At 44.7% G+C, this 20,421-nt stretch overlaps 1 protein-coding gene across 2 annotated transcripts in view; it reads right to left on the bottom strand.

The window, feature by feature from the left end:
- The window catches only part of slc39a11 (solute carrier family 39, member 11), a 757,783-nt gene that overhangs the window by 237,299 nt on the left and 500,063 nt on the right, over positions 1–20,421 (bottom strand). For both annotated transcript variants that reach the window (XM_078225647.1, XM_078225648.1), the window contains exon 6: positions 3,288–3,357. In XM_078225647.1, the coding sequence (XP_078081773.1) occupies positions 3,288–3,357 (70 nt within the window). The remainder of the gene's footprint in view (positions 1–3,287; positions 3,358–20,421) is intronic.

Below are 20,421 nucleotides of genomic sequence, written 5' to 3'. Positions count from 1 at the left end.
CCCTATCCAAAGCCTCCACATCCTTCTGGTAGTGTGGCGACCAGAATTGAACACTATATTCCAAGAGCGGCCTAATTAAGGTTCTATAAAGCTGCAACATGACTTGCCAACTTTTAAACTCAATGCCCCGGCCGATGAAGGCAAGCATGCCGTATGCCTTCTTGACTACCTTCTCCACCTGCATTGCCACTTTCAGTGACCTGTGTACCTGTACACCCAGATCCCTTTGCCTATCAATACTCTTAAGGGTTCTGCCATTTACTGTATGTTTCCTATCGATATTAGACCTTCCAAAATGCATTACCTCACATTTGTCCGGATTAAACTCCATCTGCCATCTCTCTGCCCAAGTCTCCAACTGATCTATATCCTGCTATATCCTCTGATGGTCCTCATGGCTATCCGCAAATCCACCAACCTTTGTGTCGTCCGCAAACTTACTAATCAATCCAGTTACATTTTCCTCCAAATCATTTATATATATTACAAACAGCAAAGGTCCCAGCACTGATCCCTGAGGAACACCACTTGTCACAGCCCTCCATTCAGAAACACACCCTTCCACCGCTACCCTCTGTCTTCTTTGACCGAGCCAGTTTTGTATCCACCTTGCTAGCTCACCTCTGATCCCATGCAACTTCACCTTCTGCACCAGTCTGCCATGAGGGACCTTGTCAAAGGCCTTACTGAAGTCCATGTAGACAACATCCACTGCCCTACGCTCATCAATCATCTTCGTCACTTCCTCGAAAAGCTCGATCAAGTTCATGAGACACGACCTCCTCTTCACAAAACCATGTTGCCTCTCACTAATACGTCCACTTATTTCCAAGTGGGAATAAATCCTGTCTCGAAGAATCCTCTCCAATAATTTCCCTACCACTGACGTAAGGCTCACCGGCCTGTAATTACCTGGATTATTCTTGCTACCCTTCTTAAACAAAGGAACAACATTGGCTATTCTCCAATCCTCTGGCACCTCCCCTGTAGCCAGTGAGGATACAAAGATTTCTCTCAAGGCCCCAGCAATTTCCTCCCTTGCCTCTCTCAGTATTCTGGGGTATATCCCATCAGGCCTTAGGGACTTGTCTACCTTAATGTTTCTCAAGAACCCCAATACCTCCTCCTTTTTGATCTCAACATGACCCAAACTATCTACATATCCTTTTCCAGACTCATCATCCACCAAGTCTTTGGTGAATACTGACGCAAAGTACTCATTTAATACCTCACCTGTTTCCTCTGGCTCCACACATAGATTCCCTCCCTTGTCCTTGAATGGGCCAACCCTCTCCCCGGCAACCTCTTGCTCTTTATATATGTGTAAAAAGCCTTGGAATTTTCCTTAATCCTGCTGGCCAATGCTTTTTCATGACCCCTTTTAGCCCTTCTTACTCCTTGCTTAAGTTTCTTTCTACTTTCCTTGTCTTCCACACTTGCTTCGTGTGTTCCCAGCCTCCTAGCCTTGACAAATGCTTCCTTTTTCTCTTTGACTAGGCTCACAATATCTCTCGTTACCCAAGGTTCCCAAAACTTGCCATACTTATCCTTCATCCTTACAGGAATGTACCGGTCCTGAATCCCTATCAACTTACACTTGAAAGCCTCTCACATGCCAGATGTTGATTTGCCCTCAAATATCTGCCCCCAATCTACATTCTTCAGTTCCTGCCTAATATTGTTGTAATTAGCCTTCCCCCAATTTAGCACCTTAACTTGAGGACTACACTTATCTTTATCCATCAGTACCTTAAAGCTTAAATGAGTCAAAACCAATAGTTATGATTTTAAAAAAGCCTGTATGCTGATATTTTAAATGTATTTCATAGCGAATGCGCGCTTTGGTCAAGCAGGAATACTGAAAGGACTGGCGGCCAGAGTCAAGAGTTTAAAGCCAAAGGGTCTGGGGAACAAGCTAGTCAGCAGTCTCATTAGGTGGCATTCCTCAGAGGGAACGCATTATGCAACATTGAGAATGGTTCAACTAATTGCCGAGACACAAAATAGATATGAGGCCTGGATGCAGCAGCACGTGTCCATTCCACTTGGCAGTGAGCCGGTGGGAATATCCATTGTGGTAGTGTCGCCGTTGCTAAGCGACAGAAAGTTAGCTAATGCCAAGGGGAGTATACGCCCGGAATTAGTTGGACGAATAAGATATTGCTATGCTATGAAGTATCTTATGATTGGCCAGGGTATTTGACAGAGATTTGTACTGATCTATAACTGTGAAATGGAATCGATTTTAAGCTGATGAAAGGTGGAATTATTGACTATGAAAAAGTATTGATCTGTATTTGACTCTGGAAGTCAATTCTTCGGGAGAGGTTGCGTAGCTCTATTCGTAGAGCTGCTTAACCCTTCGTGAAGACTCCGTTCGGCTGTACATTTGTGTTGTTTTGTCTTACGTTTCATGTTGAATAAATTTGTTATGTCCTTTTGCACAGAGATTTTGCCTCGCAAGTTTTGAATTGTCTGAGTTTAAGACACAATTGGCCACCTTTTGAAATTTCCCCACTACAAGGAGAAAGAGATAGAAAGTCAGAGTGTTAGGGAGGCAATTCTGCAGCTTCATGCCTCGGTCGCTGAAGGCACGGCCACCAGTGGTGGAGTGTTTACGATTATACACCAGGGTGTGCAGAATGCCAGCACCTTATACTGAAATACCGCAGTGAGGTTTGAATCAGCTCTCAGTCTGGTCCGCCCCTGTATCCATCAACAGTACCTCCACTACATAGTTACAGACGCATCTACCAGAGTTGTTTCTTCTTGGTGAAATATGCAAAATCATGTTTACTCCATGTCCTGCTGAACACACCATCTTTTCAGTCAGATTCCCAAACTCTTGAGTTTGCACCCGTATTGTGTCATTTCCTTCCCCCTCACCCGGGTCTGAGAAACGAGTTTCTGCTCTTACTTTGAAACCTCAGTCTCGAGATCAGAATTTCCCATAAATAAAAGCAAATCACTGCGGATGCTGGAATCTGAAACCGAAAGTGAAAATGCTGGAAAATCTCAGCAGGTCTGGCAGCATCTGTAAGGAGAGAAAGATGACAGGCCAGATGACAAAGGGTCATTTGGTCTCGAAACGTCAGCTCTTTTCTCTCCTTACAGATGCTGCCAGACCTGCTGAGATTTTCCAGCGTTTTCCCTTTGCGATCAGGATTTCCCTCTTGCTGAGGTGAAACAGCTGCTGAAATAAGGTGTGTCCAAAGGTCAGTGAATTCCTCCGCCAGTGTAACCGTGGGTCAGGAACACCTCAAACTGTGAAAGATGTACAGGCTTACCGTGCACTTTCAAACGTGGCAGAGGCAGTCTTTCCGATAGCGCCGAATCCAACTCCCACTGCTAACCCCTCTGAAACACAACCACAGCAAAACAAACATCAGTATGGCGAAGACTTCTTTTAGTTCACTTCACACTTTCTACCTGAAGGAGGCCATTCAGCCTGCAAAACTCATCCTAACCTATCTATTCTTCATTGTGTATCTAAGAATCACCCTGGGTATTGGCAATCTCTAATAGCGCTTCCTACACCAGCAGCCATCGATGGAGTTCCCTACACCAGCAGCCATCAGTGGAGTTTCCTACACCAGCAGCCATCGATGGAGTTCCCTACACCAGCAGCCATCAGTGGAGTTCCCTACACCAGCAGCCATCAGTGGAGTTCCCTACACCAGCAGCTATCGATGGAGTTCTCTACACCAGCAGCTATAGATGGAGTTCTCTGCACCAGCAGCTATCGATGGAGCTCTCTACACCAGCAGCTATTGATGGAGTTCTCTACACCAGCAGCCAGTGATGGAGCTCTCTACACGAGCAGCCAACGATGGAGCTCTCTACGCCAGTAGCCAGTGATGGAGCTCTCTACACCAGCAGCCAGAGTTGGTGCTCTCTACACCAGCAGCCAGTGATGGAGCTCCCTACACCAGCAGCTTTTGGTGGAGCTCTATACACCAGCAGCCAGTGATGGAGCTCTCTACACCAGCAGCCAGTGATGGAGCTCTCGACACCAACAGCCAGAGATGGTGCTCTCTACACCAGCAGCCAGTGATGGAGCTCCCTACACCAGCAGCTTTTGGTGGAGCTCTATACACCAGCAGCCAGTGATGGAGCTCTCTACACCAGCAGCCAGTGGTGGAGTTCTCGACACCAACAGCCAGTGATGGAACTCTCTACAACAGCAGCTATCGATGGAGTTCTCTACACCAGCAGCAATTGATGGAGCTCTCTACACCAGCAGCAATTGATGGAGCTCTCTACACCAGCAGCAATTGATGGAGCTCTCTACACCAGCAGCCAGTGATGGAGTTCTCTACACCAGCAGCTATAGATGAAGTTCTCTACACCAGCAGCTATCGATGGAGCTCTCTACACCAGCAGCTATTGATGGAGCTCTCTACACCAGCAGCTATAGATGGAGTTCTCTACACCAGCAGCCAGTGATGGAGCTCTCTACACCAGCAGCTATCGATGGAGTTCTCTACACCAGCAGCCAGTGGTGGAGCTCTCTACACCAGCAGCTATGGATGGAGTTCTCTACACCAGCGGCTATCGATGGAGCTCTCTACACCAGCAGCCAGTGATGGAGCTCTCTACACCAGCAGCCAGTGGCGGAGCTCTCTACACCAGCAGCTATAGATGGAGTTCTCTACACCAGCAGCTATCGATGGAGCTCTCTACACCAGCAGCTATCGATGGAGTTCTCTACACCAGCAGCCAGTGATGGAGTTCTCTACACCAGCAGCTATCGATGGCGCTCTCTACACCAGCAGCCAGTGGTGGAGCTCTCTACGCCAGCAGCTATTGATAGAGCTCTCTCCACCAGCAGCCAGTGGTGGAGTTCTCTACACCAGCAGCTATAGATGGAATTCTCTACACTAGCAGTATCGATGGAACTCCCTACACCAGCAGCCAGTGATGGAGCTCCCTACACCAGCAGCTATAGATGGAGTTCTCTACGCCAGCAGCTATAGATGGAGTTCTCTACACCAGCAGTATCGATGGAGCTCTCTACACCAGCAGCTATCAATGGAGCTCTCTACACCAGCAGCCAGTGGTGGAGCTCCCTACACCAGCAGCCAGTGGTGGAGGTCCCTACACCAGCAGCTATAGATGGAGTCCACACCAGCAGCCAGTGATGAAGCTCTCTACACCAGCAGCCAGTGAATAATAGCGCTTCCTACACCAGCAGCCATCAATGGAGTTTCCTACACCAGCAGCCATCAGTGGAGTTCCCTACACCAGCAGCTATAGATGGAGTTCTCTACACCAGCAGAAAGTGGTGGATGCAAATACAGCAATGTTTTGGGAGCGTGCAGTTTGCAGCCTGCAATAAGTATATTGTTGGTCTGGCAATGGAGCTTCACCCTTGGCAGCGATTCATCTCAAATAGGTAATGAAGAACAAAAATAGCATTATTCTAAAAGAGACAGCCACAGCATGGCATCGATTTCGATTTGAAATAATGATCCACTTCCTGGCTAATTTTAATTCAAGCGTTGCTGTGTTTTAATTTGGAATTTTACAGGCAATGTAACGCTGTAACTGCAGATCCCAGACAGTGCACAGTTCAATTTCACAAGTTGACTGAATTTCAGAATGTCATGTGGTTTCAATCCAATTTGAAAATAAGAGAGAAAGGGCAACTTTTCAAAAGCCAGTGACCTGCATTAGGTCCTGGCAGTGAAAGGTTGTGAATCTGTGGAATTCGCTACCCCAGAGTGCGATGGATGCTGGCACAGTGAGTAGATTTAAGGAAGAGTTAGACAGATTTGTAATCGGTAATGGGTTGACGGGTTATGGGGAGAAAGCAGGAAAATGGGGATGAGGAGCATATCAGCCATGATCGAACAGCGGAGCAGACTTGATGGGCCGAATGGCCTAATTCTGCTTCTATATCTTATCAAAGACTGGGGACTCACTGTGTATCTCTGTGACAACTGCCCACAGACTATATGTGGACTGGGCGTTGGAGACTGCCTCTAATCTGAGGTCTGTTCCACCCTCTACAGTGAATCTGTGGCATCTGAGAACAGAGCAAGCAACAGTGAAGCCCTTCAAGCCATCAGACTGAAGGATCCTCACTGAGACATGCAGGGTGGAATTTACCCGTCCCGCCCGCCAGAGCAATTGTAGTGGGTGGTGGGAGGGGGGGGGGGGGGGGGGGGGGGGGGGTGGGGTGGGGGGGTGGACCATGCAAAGGTCCGTTGACCTCGGGTGGGACTTTCCGGTTTTGGGGCGAATGCGACTGGAAAATCCCACCCGCAGAGTCTCATTGTGAAGCAGGAAGCAAGAAATAGAAATTAGATTTAAATCATGCAAAATAAATTTGGGAAATATAGTTTGGACAAAGGGAAATGAATGAGACAGACAGAAAATGTAAAAGAAATATATCTTTAAAAATCTTCAACACTCATTTTCTTCGAAGGGAATGAGAGTTGGTGTTTCTGAAATTAACTTTTCGGGGCCAGAGAGGTTGCTCAGCAGTTATCATCACTTTTTTTTGGTCACTTCGAAAATGTTATGTTTTATTTTAAAACTATGCTTTGAACTCGACAAAGATTTTGGTTCTGCAAGAATAACAGTCAACAGCACTGCAGTTACGATGTGCATTATTTTCTCATGTCTAAACCAAGCTTCAGCATGTTGTTCTGTGGTCAGATATTTCACTTACAGTGGAGGAATGTGAGAACTTTTTGAAACTAAAATGGTGACTATTACCGATGTCCTATCACTTTGCATGCCATTGAAAACTAACAATCCTAATGCACCTGACTTAACATTTTCAACCATTTTAAGTGTAAACCCAATAGATAAGTGCAGTTAGAATCATAGAATCCCTACAGTGCAGCAGAGGCCAGAGGCGAGGTGATAGAGTTCCGGTCATTGACTTTGCGCTGACTCTCTGACAGAGCATCTTATCCGGGTCCTCTCCGCTGCCCTATCCCGTAACCCTGCATATTTACCATGGTTAATCCCCCTAACCTACACATCTTGGGACACTAAGGGGCATTTTAACACAGCCAATCCACCTAACCTGCACATCTTTGGATTGTGGGGGGAAACTAGAGCACCCAGAGGAAACCCACGCAGACATGGGCAGAACGTACAAACTCCACACAGACAGGCTACCAGGGTATCCCTGACAACGACTTCTGGATTTCCACATTTAACCGAGCATGTCAAACCTTGCTGTCAAATTTCCTCCATTATAACACTGAACGATGATAACCTTGCTGTCATCACTGCAATATAAATCAGATCGACCAAAACCACAGCGAACTCAAAGAAAGTAACCACTCACGTTGCTTAAGGAAGGTGAACGAATCTCCAAAACAATGTTTGAGGTAGACATTTCTTGAGAAGGAAAGTTGAATCTGCCCCTAGTCTGAGTATTCTCATTCCTGATATCTGGCTGAGTGGTTCCATGAGTGTGAAATGGATGATGTGAGGGAATTGTAAATCATCACAAGATTCTTATTATACAGAGGCCGTATTATATCATTCCATGTCAATAAGGGAGCTGTAAAGGCTATACATTACCTCACAGGCTGCAATACTGCACAGTACTCAGAGCCAGAATGTTCTAAAAATGTACAATTTTTTAAATCTCTAAGTAAACAACTTCAAATCTTCAAAAGCGAGGGGTAAACATCATATTGGAAAAAAGTTAAAAGCAGCCGATCCGTACAAACAGATGTGTATTAGATATATGGCAGATACTGAACACTGATCAGCGAGGACTCTATCACATCATTCTGTAGCACAAGAGAGAACTTTCATTTGCTTTCAGAACTGACTTTTGAATAGTTTGCTACTGGCTTGTATGCCATCCCTAATAGAATTGCTTAGTGTATCTTTTACATAGAACAGTACAGCACAGAACAGGCCCTTCGGCCCACGATGTTGTGCTGAGCTTTATCTGAAATAAAATTTGACCAAATGGTCAAATTGTGGCAATATTCCCTAACCAGTGTGACCTCTCTGGTAAAAAGTCCTGTGGCAAAGGGAATGGAGTATAAAAATAGTGAAGGCTTGCTAAAACTAATCACACTGCACCTGGAATACTGTGAATAGCTTTGGTCCCCTTATCATAGAATCCCAACAGTGCAGAAGAAGGCCATTTGGCCCATCGACAACAATCCAACCCAGGCCCTATCCACGTAACCCCATGTATTTGCCAATCCCCCCTGACATTAAGGGCCAAGTTAGCGTGGCCAATTAACCTAACCTGCACATCTTTGGAGAATAGGAGGAAACCCAATGATGAGACGGAGTACAGGAAAGAGGTAGAGGCTGGAATTTTACCGCCCCGCCCGCCACTGGAATCAGAGCGGGCGAGGGGTGGAACACGGAAATGTCCGCTGACCTCAGGCGGTATTTTACGGTTTCAGAACAACTGAGGCCGTAAAATTCCACCCAGAGAATCTGGAGAACTGGTGCGACAATAATAATCTCTCCCTCAATGTCAGTAAAGTGAAGGCGAGAGTCATCAGCTTCAGGGAACACAGTGGAGGACATGTCCCTGTCTACATCAACGGTGATGAAATGGAAATGGTCGAGAGCTTCAGGTTTCTAGGTGTCCAGATCACCAACAACCTGCCCTGGTCCCTCCACGCTGACACTATAGTTAAAAAAGCCACTAACGCCTCTACTTTCTCTGGAAGCTGAGGAAATTCAGCATGTCTGCTATGACTTTCACCATTTTTTATAAATGCATCATAGAAAGCATCCTTTCCAGGTGTATCACAGTTTGATATGGCTCCTGCTCTGTCCAAGACCGCAAGAAACGACAAAGGGTTGTGAGCGTAGCCCAGTCCATCACGCAAACCAGCCCCCCCATCCATTGACTCTGTCTACATTTCCCACTGCCTCAGAAAAGTAGCCAGCATAATCACGGACGCCATAATCTCAGAGTAAGGGGTCACCCACTTAAGCCAGAGATGAGGAGGAATTACTTCTCTCAGAGGGGAGTGAACCTTTGGAACTCTTTACCTCAGAGACTGGGTCATGAACTAACTTCAAAACTAAGATAGACAGACTTTTAATCAGTAAGGGAATCAAGCATTCATACAATCAGAGAATCCCTACAGTGCAGGAGTTGGTCCATCGAGACCACACCGATAACATTCCCAGCCAGGCCCTATCCCCATAACACCATGCTTTCACCCTGTCAATCCCCATGATACGAAGGGGCAATTTAGAATGGTCAATCAACCTAACCCGCTCATCTTTGGACTGTGGGAACCATAGGGATAAGGTGGGAAAGTGGAGTTGAGGATTATCGCATCAGATCAGTCATGATCTCATTGAATGACAGAGCAGACCCGATGGGCCAAATGGCCTGCTTCTGCTCTCACGTCTTATGGTCTCAGGTGACATTTAATTGCTTGAAAACTTGTATCACCAATCAAGCGGGACGACATGAGACACAGTTCAATTTTCCGACCACTTGCAAATAGGTGCTGACTCATGCTGAATGATGGCGCTGGCCCAGTTCAGGAGCACTCGCTCAATGTGCTGTCCCTGGCACTCGGGTTGCTGCCCACAGCCCACACAGCAGAAACCAGATCCAACCTTCTGTTGTGCGTGGCTCATGTACTGTGTCACCAACTGAGCCGGCAGGGGGCAGGATTGAGAACTTGACATAATCGGAAATGGATTTGCTTTAAAGGGAAAGATTCAAAGAGTACTTGTGTTAGAGTCACAGAGGTTTACAGCATGGAAACAGGCCCTTCGGCCCAACTTGTCCATGCCGCCCTTTTTTTTAAAACCCCTAAGCTAATCCCAATTGCCCGCATTTGACCCATATCCCTCTATACCCATCGTACCCATGTAACTATCTAAATGCTTTTTAAAAGATAACATTGTACCCGCCTCTACTACTACCTCTAGCAGCTTGTTCCAGACACTCACCAGCCTCTCTGTGAAAACATTGCTCCTCTGGACACTTTTGTATCTCTCCCCTCTCACCTTAAACCTATGCCTTCTAGTTTTAGACTCCCCTACCTTTGGGAAAAGATATTGACTATCTACCTTGTCTATGCCCCTCATTATTTTATAGACCTATAGACCTATAAGGTCACCCCTCAGCCTCCTACGCTCCAGAGAAAAAAGTCCCAGTCTACTCAGCCTCTCCTTATAACTCAATCCATCAAGTCCCGGTAGCATCCTAGTAAATCTTTTCTGCACTCTTTCTAGTTTAATAATATCCTTTCTATAATAGGGTGACCAGAATTGTACACAGTATTCCAAGTATGGCCTTACCAATGTCTTGTACAACTTCAACAAGACATCCCAACTCCTGTATTCAATGTTCTGACCGATGAAACCAAGCATGCCGAATGTCCACTCTGTCCACCTGTGACTCGACTTTCAAGGAGCTATGAACATGTACCCCTCGATCTCTTTGTTCTATAACTCTCCCCAACGCCCGACCATTAACTGAGTAAGTCCTGACCTGGTTCAATCTACCAAAATGCATCACCTCGCATTTGTCTAAATTAAACTCCATCTGCCATTCGTCAGCCCGCTGGCCCAATTGATCAAGATCCCGCTGCAATTGGAGATAACTTTCTTCACTGTCCACTGTGTCACCAATCTTGGTGTCATCTGCAAACTTACTAACCATGCCCCCTATATTCTCATCCAAATCATTAATATAAATGACAAATAACAGTGGGCTCAGCACTGATCCCTGAGGCACACCGCTGGTCACAGGCCTCCAGTTTGAAAAACAATTCTCTACAACCACCTTCGGGCTTCTGGAGACAATACACATCTCTTTAACCTGTGTTGAATGCTCCCTCCACCCACATTGTCTGTACCTAAGACCTGGCTGGTTGTCGAGATTCGCATTCTAATTAGTATTCTGTAACTTGATTTCTGTGTCTGTGCCCTGTTTGAGAGCACATTTCCACTCCATCTGACGAAGGAGCAGTGCTCCGAAAGCTTATGGTATTTGCTACCAAATAAACCTGTTGGACTTTAACCTGGTGTTGTGAGACTTCTTATTCTGTCAAGAAGCCAATTTTGTATTCATTTCGATACCTCACCCTGGATCCCGTGAGATTTAACTTTATGCAACAACCTACCATGCGGTACGGTTTTGAACGTTGAAGGACATGCCTCTATGCTACATCTTAATAATTTATGCGCACTACACATTTCTTTGCTTTCTTTTATGCTGATTGTCTTCTTTCAGAAAAGACAACTTTGAAACCGACAATATTCATTTTACTCCGCGCCTCTAACTGTGAGTGTGGAATGCGGAGAGTTCATTCCAGCTTTCTGAACTCAGCTTGAAAGAATTCCCAAAAGTGCCGGGCTTGCAACAAATTCTGCGGCATTTCTGCCTTGTTTTTCACATCGCTGAGCTTTCCCCAGAACGGAGCTACATTCCATTCGCAAATAACTTACATGGGAAGTCAACACAAATATTATTTACTTTCATATTTTTCCCATGCACGCAACTTGACATTGTCCTACGTTAACCCACTGACTGTGGACAGGTTCGCAAAAACAAATCATTTCTTGGGCTTGATGGCTTTTTACACATTGTGATGCAGAAACTAACCGTATCATTACATTGATAAAGCCATTCAAAACTGAGGTCAGTGTGACTGCCCTTGACATCAGGGCAACACTTGACCAAAAATGTATTCTTTGAACGTGACAACAAAAAGCCTTAGCAAAATTGTAGTTAATGAGATTCAGGAGAAAACGCTCCATTACTTGGAGTCAGACTAAGCACAAAGGAAGGTGGTTGTGGTTGTTGGGAATCAATCTTCTCAGTTCCAAGACATCATTGCAGGACTTCCTCAGGGTGGAGTCTTAGGCCAAACCATCTTCCACTAATTCATCAATGATCTTTGCTGCATCATCAGGGCATACGGTGGCACAGTGATTAACACTGTTGCCTCACAGTGCCAGGGAACCAGGTTCAATCCCTGGCTCGGGTCACTGTCTGTGTGGAGTCTGCACGTTCTCCCCGTGTCTGCGTGGGTTTCCTCCGGGTGCTCCGGTTTCCTCCCACAGTCCAAGCGACGTGCTGGTTAGGTACATTGGGGTGTGGCGACTAGAGCACTTTCACAGTAACTTCACAGCAATGTTAATGTAAGCCTACTTTCGACACTAATAAGGGGAATTTCGCAGTAACTTCATTGCAGTGTGAATGTGAGCCTTACATGTGACTAATAAATGATCTTTTTTTTACTTTTTACTTTAAACTTTAAAACTTTAAACTTTATCATCAGGTCAGAAGTGGGGATGTTCGTTGATATTACACAGTGTTCAGTACCATTTACAATTCCTCACATTCTGAAGACGCCTCAAATACGTGCTTGCGTGCTCACGTTCATCTTTCGAGGTAAAAATGACGATATTCATCACCTGGAGTGTTTGCTTGAGTTCCAGTGGAGATCTAGGTGACTCAGAGGCTGATCTGTCCTGTAAGGTTTTGCTGAAAATAGGATATTTGCAGACGAATTTGTTTTGGACGAGTGACTGGCTCAATATTTCCTCTGCCTGCGCTTTCTCTCTGCTATTCTGTTGCTTTAGATAGAGGCTGGCCTGTCCTTTGGTTTTGCCAGGTATAGCGATCCCAGACAAGCTCCTTGCAGTCCTCAAAGTCAATAACAAAGCACCAAAGCTAAGCATTCGGAGTGTCCTTGGAACTGCTTCCTCTGACGCCATGACAGCGAACCCAAGACTCAAGCTTTCCATAGAAGATTCACTTTGGTTAGTCAGGGCCCCAATGCAGCACGGCCTGGATAACGTTCAGGCTTTGGTGCAAAGTGGCAGAGACATATAACATAGTGTCATAGAGCTTTACAGCATGGAACAGGCCCTTTGGCCCAACTTGTCCATGCCTTTTTTAACCCCTAAGCTCGTCCCAGTTGCCTGCGTTTGGCCCATATCCCTCTATATCTATCTTGTCCATGTGTCTAAACGCTTTTTAAAAGACAAAATTGTACCCGCTTCTACTACTACTTCTGGCAGCTTGTTCCAGACACTCACCACCCTCTGTGAGAAAAAATTGCCCCTCTGACCCTTTTGTATCTCTCCCCTCTCACCTTAAATCTATGCCCTCTAGTTTTAGACTCTCCTACCTTTGGGAAAAGATATTGACCATCTAGCTGATCTATGCCTCTCATTATTTTATAGACCTCTATAAGATCACCCCTAAGCCTCCGACACTCCAGAGAAAAAAGTCCCAGTCTATCCAGCCTCTCCTTATAACTCAAACCATCAAGTCCCGGTGGCATCCTATGCACACCACATAAATGTCAGGTAATGACTGTTTCGAACAAAAGGAAGTCTAACCTTGCCATTCCATGGCATTACCATCACTGAATCCCCCGCTATCAGAAACTGAGCTGGACCAGCTATATAAAAGACTATGGCTACAAGAGCAGGTCACAGGCTGGGAATCCTGAGTAGCTCATCTCCTGACTCCCCAAAACCTGTTCACCACCTACAGGGTACAAGTCAGGGGTGTAATGGAATACTCTCCGCTTGCCTGGATGAGTGCAGCTCCAACAACACTCAGGAAGCTCAACACTATTCAGGACAAAGAGGTCCCATCCACCACTTCCAACACATGCATAGATGCACTGCAGCAAATTACCAAGGCTTCTTCCACAGCATCTTCCAAATCCACAACCTCTACCACCTAGAAGGTCAGGGCAGCAGATGCATGGGAACGCCATCACTTGTAAGTTCCCCTCCAAGCCACACACCACCTGGTCTTGCAAATGTAGCAGCGTTCCTTCACTGTTGCTGGGTCAAACTCCTGGAACTCCCTCCCTAACAGCACTGTGGGTGTACCAACACCACGTGGACTGCAGTAGTTCAAGAAAGCCACTCACCACCACCTTTGCAAGGGCAATTATGGATGGGCAACAAATTCTGGCTTTGCCAGTGACACTCATATTCTATGAACAAATAAAGATGGCACAATTTGCTCGTACTTAAAACAGAGAAATTGAAACTCAAGCTCCAGCTGGTCTCATAGAATCCCTACAGTGCAGAAGGAGGCCATTTGGCCCATCGAGTCTGCACCGACCACAATCTCACCCAGGCCCTATCCCCGTAACCCCACGTATTTACCCTGCTAATCTCTCTGACACTAAGTGGCAATTTCTTTTAGCATGGCCAATTAATCTCACCTAAACATCTTTAGAGTGTGGGAGGAAACCGGAGCACCTGGAAGAAATCCACACAGACATGGGGAGAACGTGCAAACTCCACACAGACTGTGACCCAAGGCCAGAATTGAACCCAGGTCCCTGGCACTGTGAGGCAGCAGTGCTAACCACTGTGTGGACTCATCTACAAGGAATTAATCTGGCAATTGCTTGTTTATTCTATTTACACCTCTCTCTATGAACAACATTCTGCATTGTCGGTCCAGTCATTGTTGTAAGGTGGGAAAACAGGGCAGTAAATCTACGCATAGCCAGATTCCAGAAGGAACAGATATTAGCCAGCACACCAGGTCAATGTGTGTGAATGCTTTTCCTCAAGATGTGCTAAGGAACGCTTCATGTCGACGTCCGATAGCAGACGGAGCCTCAGTTAACGTCTCAACCAAAAGATAACACAGCGCTGCGCTGAAGCAGGGCTTTAAATTTTGTGCTCAAGTATCTAGAACAGAGTTCAAACCCATGACCTCCTCACTCAGAAACGAAGTTCAGTCACTGAGCCAAGCAAATAACAAGGTTATTCAAGTTTTTTTTGGAGCGTTGGAGAAAAAGGGGTGACCTTATGGAGATTTATAAAATCATGAGGGGCATAGATAAGGTGAATAGCCAAGGTCTTTTCCCTAGGGTAGGGGAGTCCAAAACTCGAGGGCATAGGTTTGAGGTGAGAGGGGGAAGATTTAAAAGGGATCTGAGAGGCAACATTGTGTATATGGAATGAGTTCCAGAGGAGGTGGTAGAGGAGAAGGTAGAGGCAACATTTAAAAGACATTTGGGCAGGTACATGGATAGGAATGGTTTAGAGGGATATGGGCCAAATGCAGGCCAATGGGACTTGTTCAGTTTAAGAAGCATGGACGAGTTGGGCTGAAGGGCCTGTTTCCTATGACTCTAAGTTATGGTTATGATCTAACTAGCGAAGTCAAACAGTAACGAGCTTTGCGCCTGCATTATCTGACCTAGAAGTCCATTTGGGAAGATAATAGCAGATGTGAAAAGCCAATCAGTCCATTTTAATTCATCCATGGAAAACAAACTATACTCTCAAATGCTGCCTATGTTTCTTTTCCATACGTGGGACATGGGCGTCGCTGGCTGGCCAGCATTTATTGCCCATCCCTAGTTCCCCGAGGGCATTCGTGAGTCAACCATTTTGCTGTGGCTCTGGAGTCACAAGTAGGCCAGACAAGGTAGGACAGGAGATTTCCTTCCCTAAAGGACATTAGTGAACCAGATGGGTTTTCCCGACAATCGACAATGGTTTCATGGTTATCAGTAGATTCTGAATTCTAGTTTTATTTTATTGAATTCAAATTCCACCATCTGCCATGGCGGGATTCGAACCCGAGTCCCCAGAACATTAGCTAAGATTCTACATTAATAGTCGAGCGATAACACCACTAGGCCATCGCCTCTCCCCACGTGCCGGTCACTTTTGTGAAGAACTTTTCTGTCTTCATTCCTTTGAGAATATCTATGTATTAATCTGCATTGTGCTGGTAAAATACACCCTGGAGAACTCCAAGTCCTGTTCTGCAGATCCACTATTTGGGAAGTGACATTAAGTAAACTCTGAAATTTAACTCAAAGCCAGAAAACATGGCAATAAATTATTCAAAAATATCAAGAAATTCAGAGAGTGATAAATGTTTGGAATAATTAGCTGATCAGGAAAAACAAAAGCAAGGCATTAACCCATCAACCTCCACGTCAGTTTGCTGAAAGAGCTACCCACTTATTCCCATTGTCCTGCCCTTGTTTCTTTTCTCTTGCTATGGCGCGGGAGGAGGCCATTCGGCCCATCGTGTCTGCATTGGCTCTCCCAATGTGCATCATGACATGGTGACATTCTTCTGCCTTTTCCCCCACACCCCTACTGTTTCTATTCAACTCATCATCAAATGCCTTGTTGAATTCCTGGATTGAACCTTCTTCCATCACACTCCCAGGCAGTGAATTCCAGATCCCAACCACATGCTGTGTGAAAAAATTTCTTCTCACATCACGTGTTTATTTTGAAAATTACTTAAAATCTGTACCATCTCCTTCTTGATCCTTTTATGAGTGGGAACTGTTTCTCCCTTTCTACTCTGTTCAGTCCTCTCATGATTTTGAACATCTTTATCAAATCTCCTCTTAGCCTTCTTCTCTCCAAGGATAACAATCTCAGTGTCTCCAATTTATCCTCATAACTGAAGTTTCTCATCCCTGGAACCATCCTGATAAATCTCCTCTCCACTCTCTCCAAACTGTTCACGTCCTTTCTATAGTGTGGCAGAAGTGTGCATGATATTCTAGCTAAGGTCTAACTAGTGTCTTTTATAACTTCAACATAACTTCCTTGCTCTTGTACCCTACATCCTTATTAGTAAAGCTCGGAATACTATATACTTTATTAATTCTCTCTCTATTTATCCTGCCGCCTTTATTGACTTATGTACATATACACCCAGATCCACCTGCTCCTGAAAAATTTTACCCCTTACTTTACATTGTCTCTCCATGTTCTCACTACCAAAATGCATCACCTTGCACTTCTCCAAATTGAACTTCATCAGCCACCTATTTGCCCACTCCACCAACCTGCCGATGTCCTTTTGAAGTTCTATACTGTCCTCTGCACAGTTTACGATACTTCGAAGTTTTGTGTCATCCACAAACTTTGAAATTGTCCCCAGCACACCAAGGTATAGAAAAGTAAGGGTCCCAATATACCACTACAAACCTTACGCCAGCACAAAATATATCCACTGACCATTATTCTCAGTTTCCTATTTTTCTGCCAATTTTATATCCACATTGCTACTGTCCCTTTTATTCCATGAGTTATAAATTTTCTCACAAGTCTGTTGTGTGGCAATGTACCAAATGCCTCTAAAAGTCCATGTACACAACATTAATAGCATTACCCTCATCTACCCTTTCTGTTAGCTTCTCAAGAAATTCCAAAACGTTAGTTAAATACGATTTCTCCTTTAGAAATCCATGCTTGCTCTTCCTAATCAACCCACATTCTTCCACATGACTCATAAATTCTATCCCAAATAATTGTTTCTAGAAGCTAGCCCAGCACTGACTGGACTGTAATTGCTGGGGCTATTATTATAGCCTTTTTTCAACTTGGTGTAACATTTGCAATTCTCCAGTCCTCTGGTACTTCGCCTGAGTCTAGAGTAGATTGGAGGACTATGGCCAGCGCCTCTGCAATTTCCATTCACACTTCCTTCAATATCCATGGACACATCTCATCTGATCCCGGTGCTTGGTCAACTTTCAGTACCGACAGTCTATTCAACATTTTCTCCTTATCAATTTTAAACCCTTCTAGGGACAACATTTCCTCATCTATCTCTATGGCCTGGGTAGCACCTACCTCCTTGGTAAAGGAAGAAGCAAAGTAGTCATGCTCTGTGATTCCACAGATGCTGAGTTCCTGCTCTCAACCATGAGGACATGTCAGCTGTTGTATTCTCTGCTTCACCAAGACCACAGTAAAAACCTGAAGGAGGACTCAATCAGAGCTGTTATCATCCACCTCTCAGTTACACAACCACCCTGCAGAATCCTAGCACTGCATCAGTTTCCCACCATCATGTCTTAGAGTGCTGCGAGAGATCAGAAAAGCACAGATTCAAAGGTAGAAAATAAAAGCAGATAGAGTTATACCTTCAGGAAAGACTGAACAAGATTGGGACTCTTTTCGGGAGAAAAGAGGACACCTGGTGACCTGATAGATGTCTCCAAGATTTCAAAAGAATTTTCTTTTTTCTTCTTTATTGGGATGTGGACATCGCTGTCAACACTAGCATTTTTTGTCCATCGCTAATTGCCTTTGAGCAGGTGATGGTGAGCCACCTTCTTGAACCTTTCTGTAGCATTTTGTACAACTGAGTGACTTGCTTGGCTATTTCAGAGAGTAATTAGGAGTCAACTACATGGCTGAGGGTCTGAAGTCATGTGTAGGCCAGGCTAGGTAATGAACCAGATGGGATTTTACAACAATAAATAATTGAATTTAAATTCCACCAGCTGCTGTGGTGGGATTTAAACTCAGAGGCTTGGGCCTTTGGATTACTAGTCCAGTGACATTATCACTGTACCACTGGTCGAACCTGCTACCACAGGAAGTATCATAGAATCTCTACAGTGCAGAAGGAGGCCATTTGGCCCATCGAGTCTGCACTGACCACAATCCAATCCTATTCCTGTAAACCCAGATATGTACCCTGCCAATCCCCGTGACACGAGGGTCAATTTATCATGGCCAATCCACCTAACCCGCACATCTTTGGACCTCAGCTTCGGAGTAGCTAACACGAATACCATAGGGGAAGTTAGATGAGCATACGAAGGAGAAAAATAAATAAGGACATGTTGATGGGATTAAATGGAGAGGGGAGAGAAGGGGCTCATGTGGAGCATAAACACCATAGGGACCTATTGAGCCAAATGGCCCGTATTGTACTCTAGTTTCTCTTTATTTTGCCAAGCAGGTCTATGGAAACTGAAGACATGCTACTGGAAAAACAAGTCCCCACATCCACAAACTTCTAAAAATGGCAACAATTTGTTTCAAGTTAAGCACAATTACATATAGCCAGAATTCATGGTTGCATTGATTCCATCAGGACTTGTGCATGACTCATCTTATTATATTTTGATAATTATAGCTACTGCTACTTTCCACTGCTCCTGTGGCTACAATAATCGTTCATGTCTATGACCAAATTGCACTGGCTCAAAAAATACATTTACTACTCCTCTGGCAAATTTCAGATTGAATTGGCCAAATGTGTTTACTTTGAAAATCAATGAGGCCAGGCTCATTAAACAACTATACTTTCATGAAACTTTTATATTTCCTGCACTGATTGAACAGGAAACATCAGGAGCAGTTTCTTAACTTCATTGCGATGCTTTTACAAATTTGATAAGCAATGAAAAATGTCGATAACCTTCAAAACAACTTAAATTTATCGTAGAACTTTTACCATCTTTGTACTGCATTGAAAAGAGTTGTTGGTGAATGGACCAGCATTCAAGTCAAGTAAACAGAAGATGGCCCCATAATTCTGCAGCCACTGGCATTGTCAGTTGTATTATGCTATGAAATGAACTTTCTTTCCATTTCAATTGTGCATTTTACAGCATTTATAACTCGAATTGCACAACACCTTCCCGGTGGCATAATGATTAGCACTGCTGCCTCACAGAATTCCCGGCTTGGGTCACTGTCTGTGCGGAGTCTGCACGTTCTCCCCGTGTCTGCGTGAGTTTCCTCTGGTTTCCTCCCACAGTCCGAACAGACATGATGGTTGGGTACATTGGCCATGCTAAATTCTCCCTCAGTGTACCCGAACAGACGCCGGGGTGTGGCGATGGGGGATTTTCACAATAACTTCATTACAGAGTTAATGTAAGCCTACTTGTGACACTAATAAATAAACTTAAAAAGTCTGTGCCACTTGACTTTGATTTAAATCCAACCAACTTCGAAGAATGAGATGTTCACATTGTGATCAATCTTCCATGACAGTTAAGAAAAACTTGCATTCATGCAGCATCTTACAAGACACCACCATCTTATGGTCTTGCTGTTGGAAGCCACCACACCCCCCATCTCTCCCCCTGCCCAACCAAGACCTCTTTAAAGTGGTCCACTAGCTTTTGACAAGAACAATATGAAAAGAGAAGTCAGTAATGTCAAGAATTAACTCTTTTTATCCTCAAAGGTTTTCTCCTAAATATATTTGACCAATGATATTAATTCTTACTGGGGACCCAGTTCCTATCTTCCCGACAGATCTTAAACAAACAATATAGTCTCCAGACGTCACTGCATCACATGTTGGCAAGACGTCTGCAGATTGTCACAACTATGGTTTTTTCTGCTGCTTGAATCACTTCAGCTTCCAAATGGGGAAGAGAGACTTTACCTTCGAAACGATTCTTGCTTTTCAAGGTTGCATTTACAGTTTGCATATTTTAAGATGGTAACAAAATGGGAACAGGTAATTTAGCCAATGGCAATTATTTTCACAATGCTTTTACTTGTCATCAAGCACTCTACATTGTAAGTTTTAGAACCAGATGACAGCTATTCACCTTGTATAAATTCCCCGCACCTTTGGTGGCCACGTTTCTAGCTCTTTATGCTCCATTCTGTGAAATTCCCGGCCAAAACCTCTTCTGTCACTTGACTTTCCTTCTTTAAACC

The sequence above is a fragment of the Mustelus asterias genome, chromosome 12 (assembly GCF_964213995.1).
Source record: "Mustelus asterias chromosome 12, sMusAst1.hap1.1, whole genome shotgun sequence".
NCBI lineage: Eukaryota > Metazoa > Chordata > Chondrichthyes > Carcharhiniformes > Triakidae > Mustelus > Mustelus asterias.
Note: the sequence above shows the minus strand (reverse complement) of the source record. Positions and strands in the feature narration are given on the sequence as shown.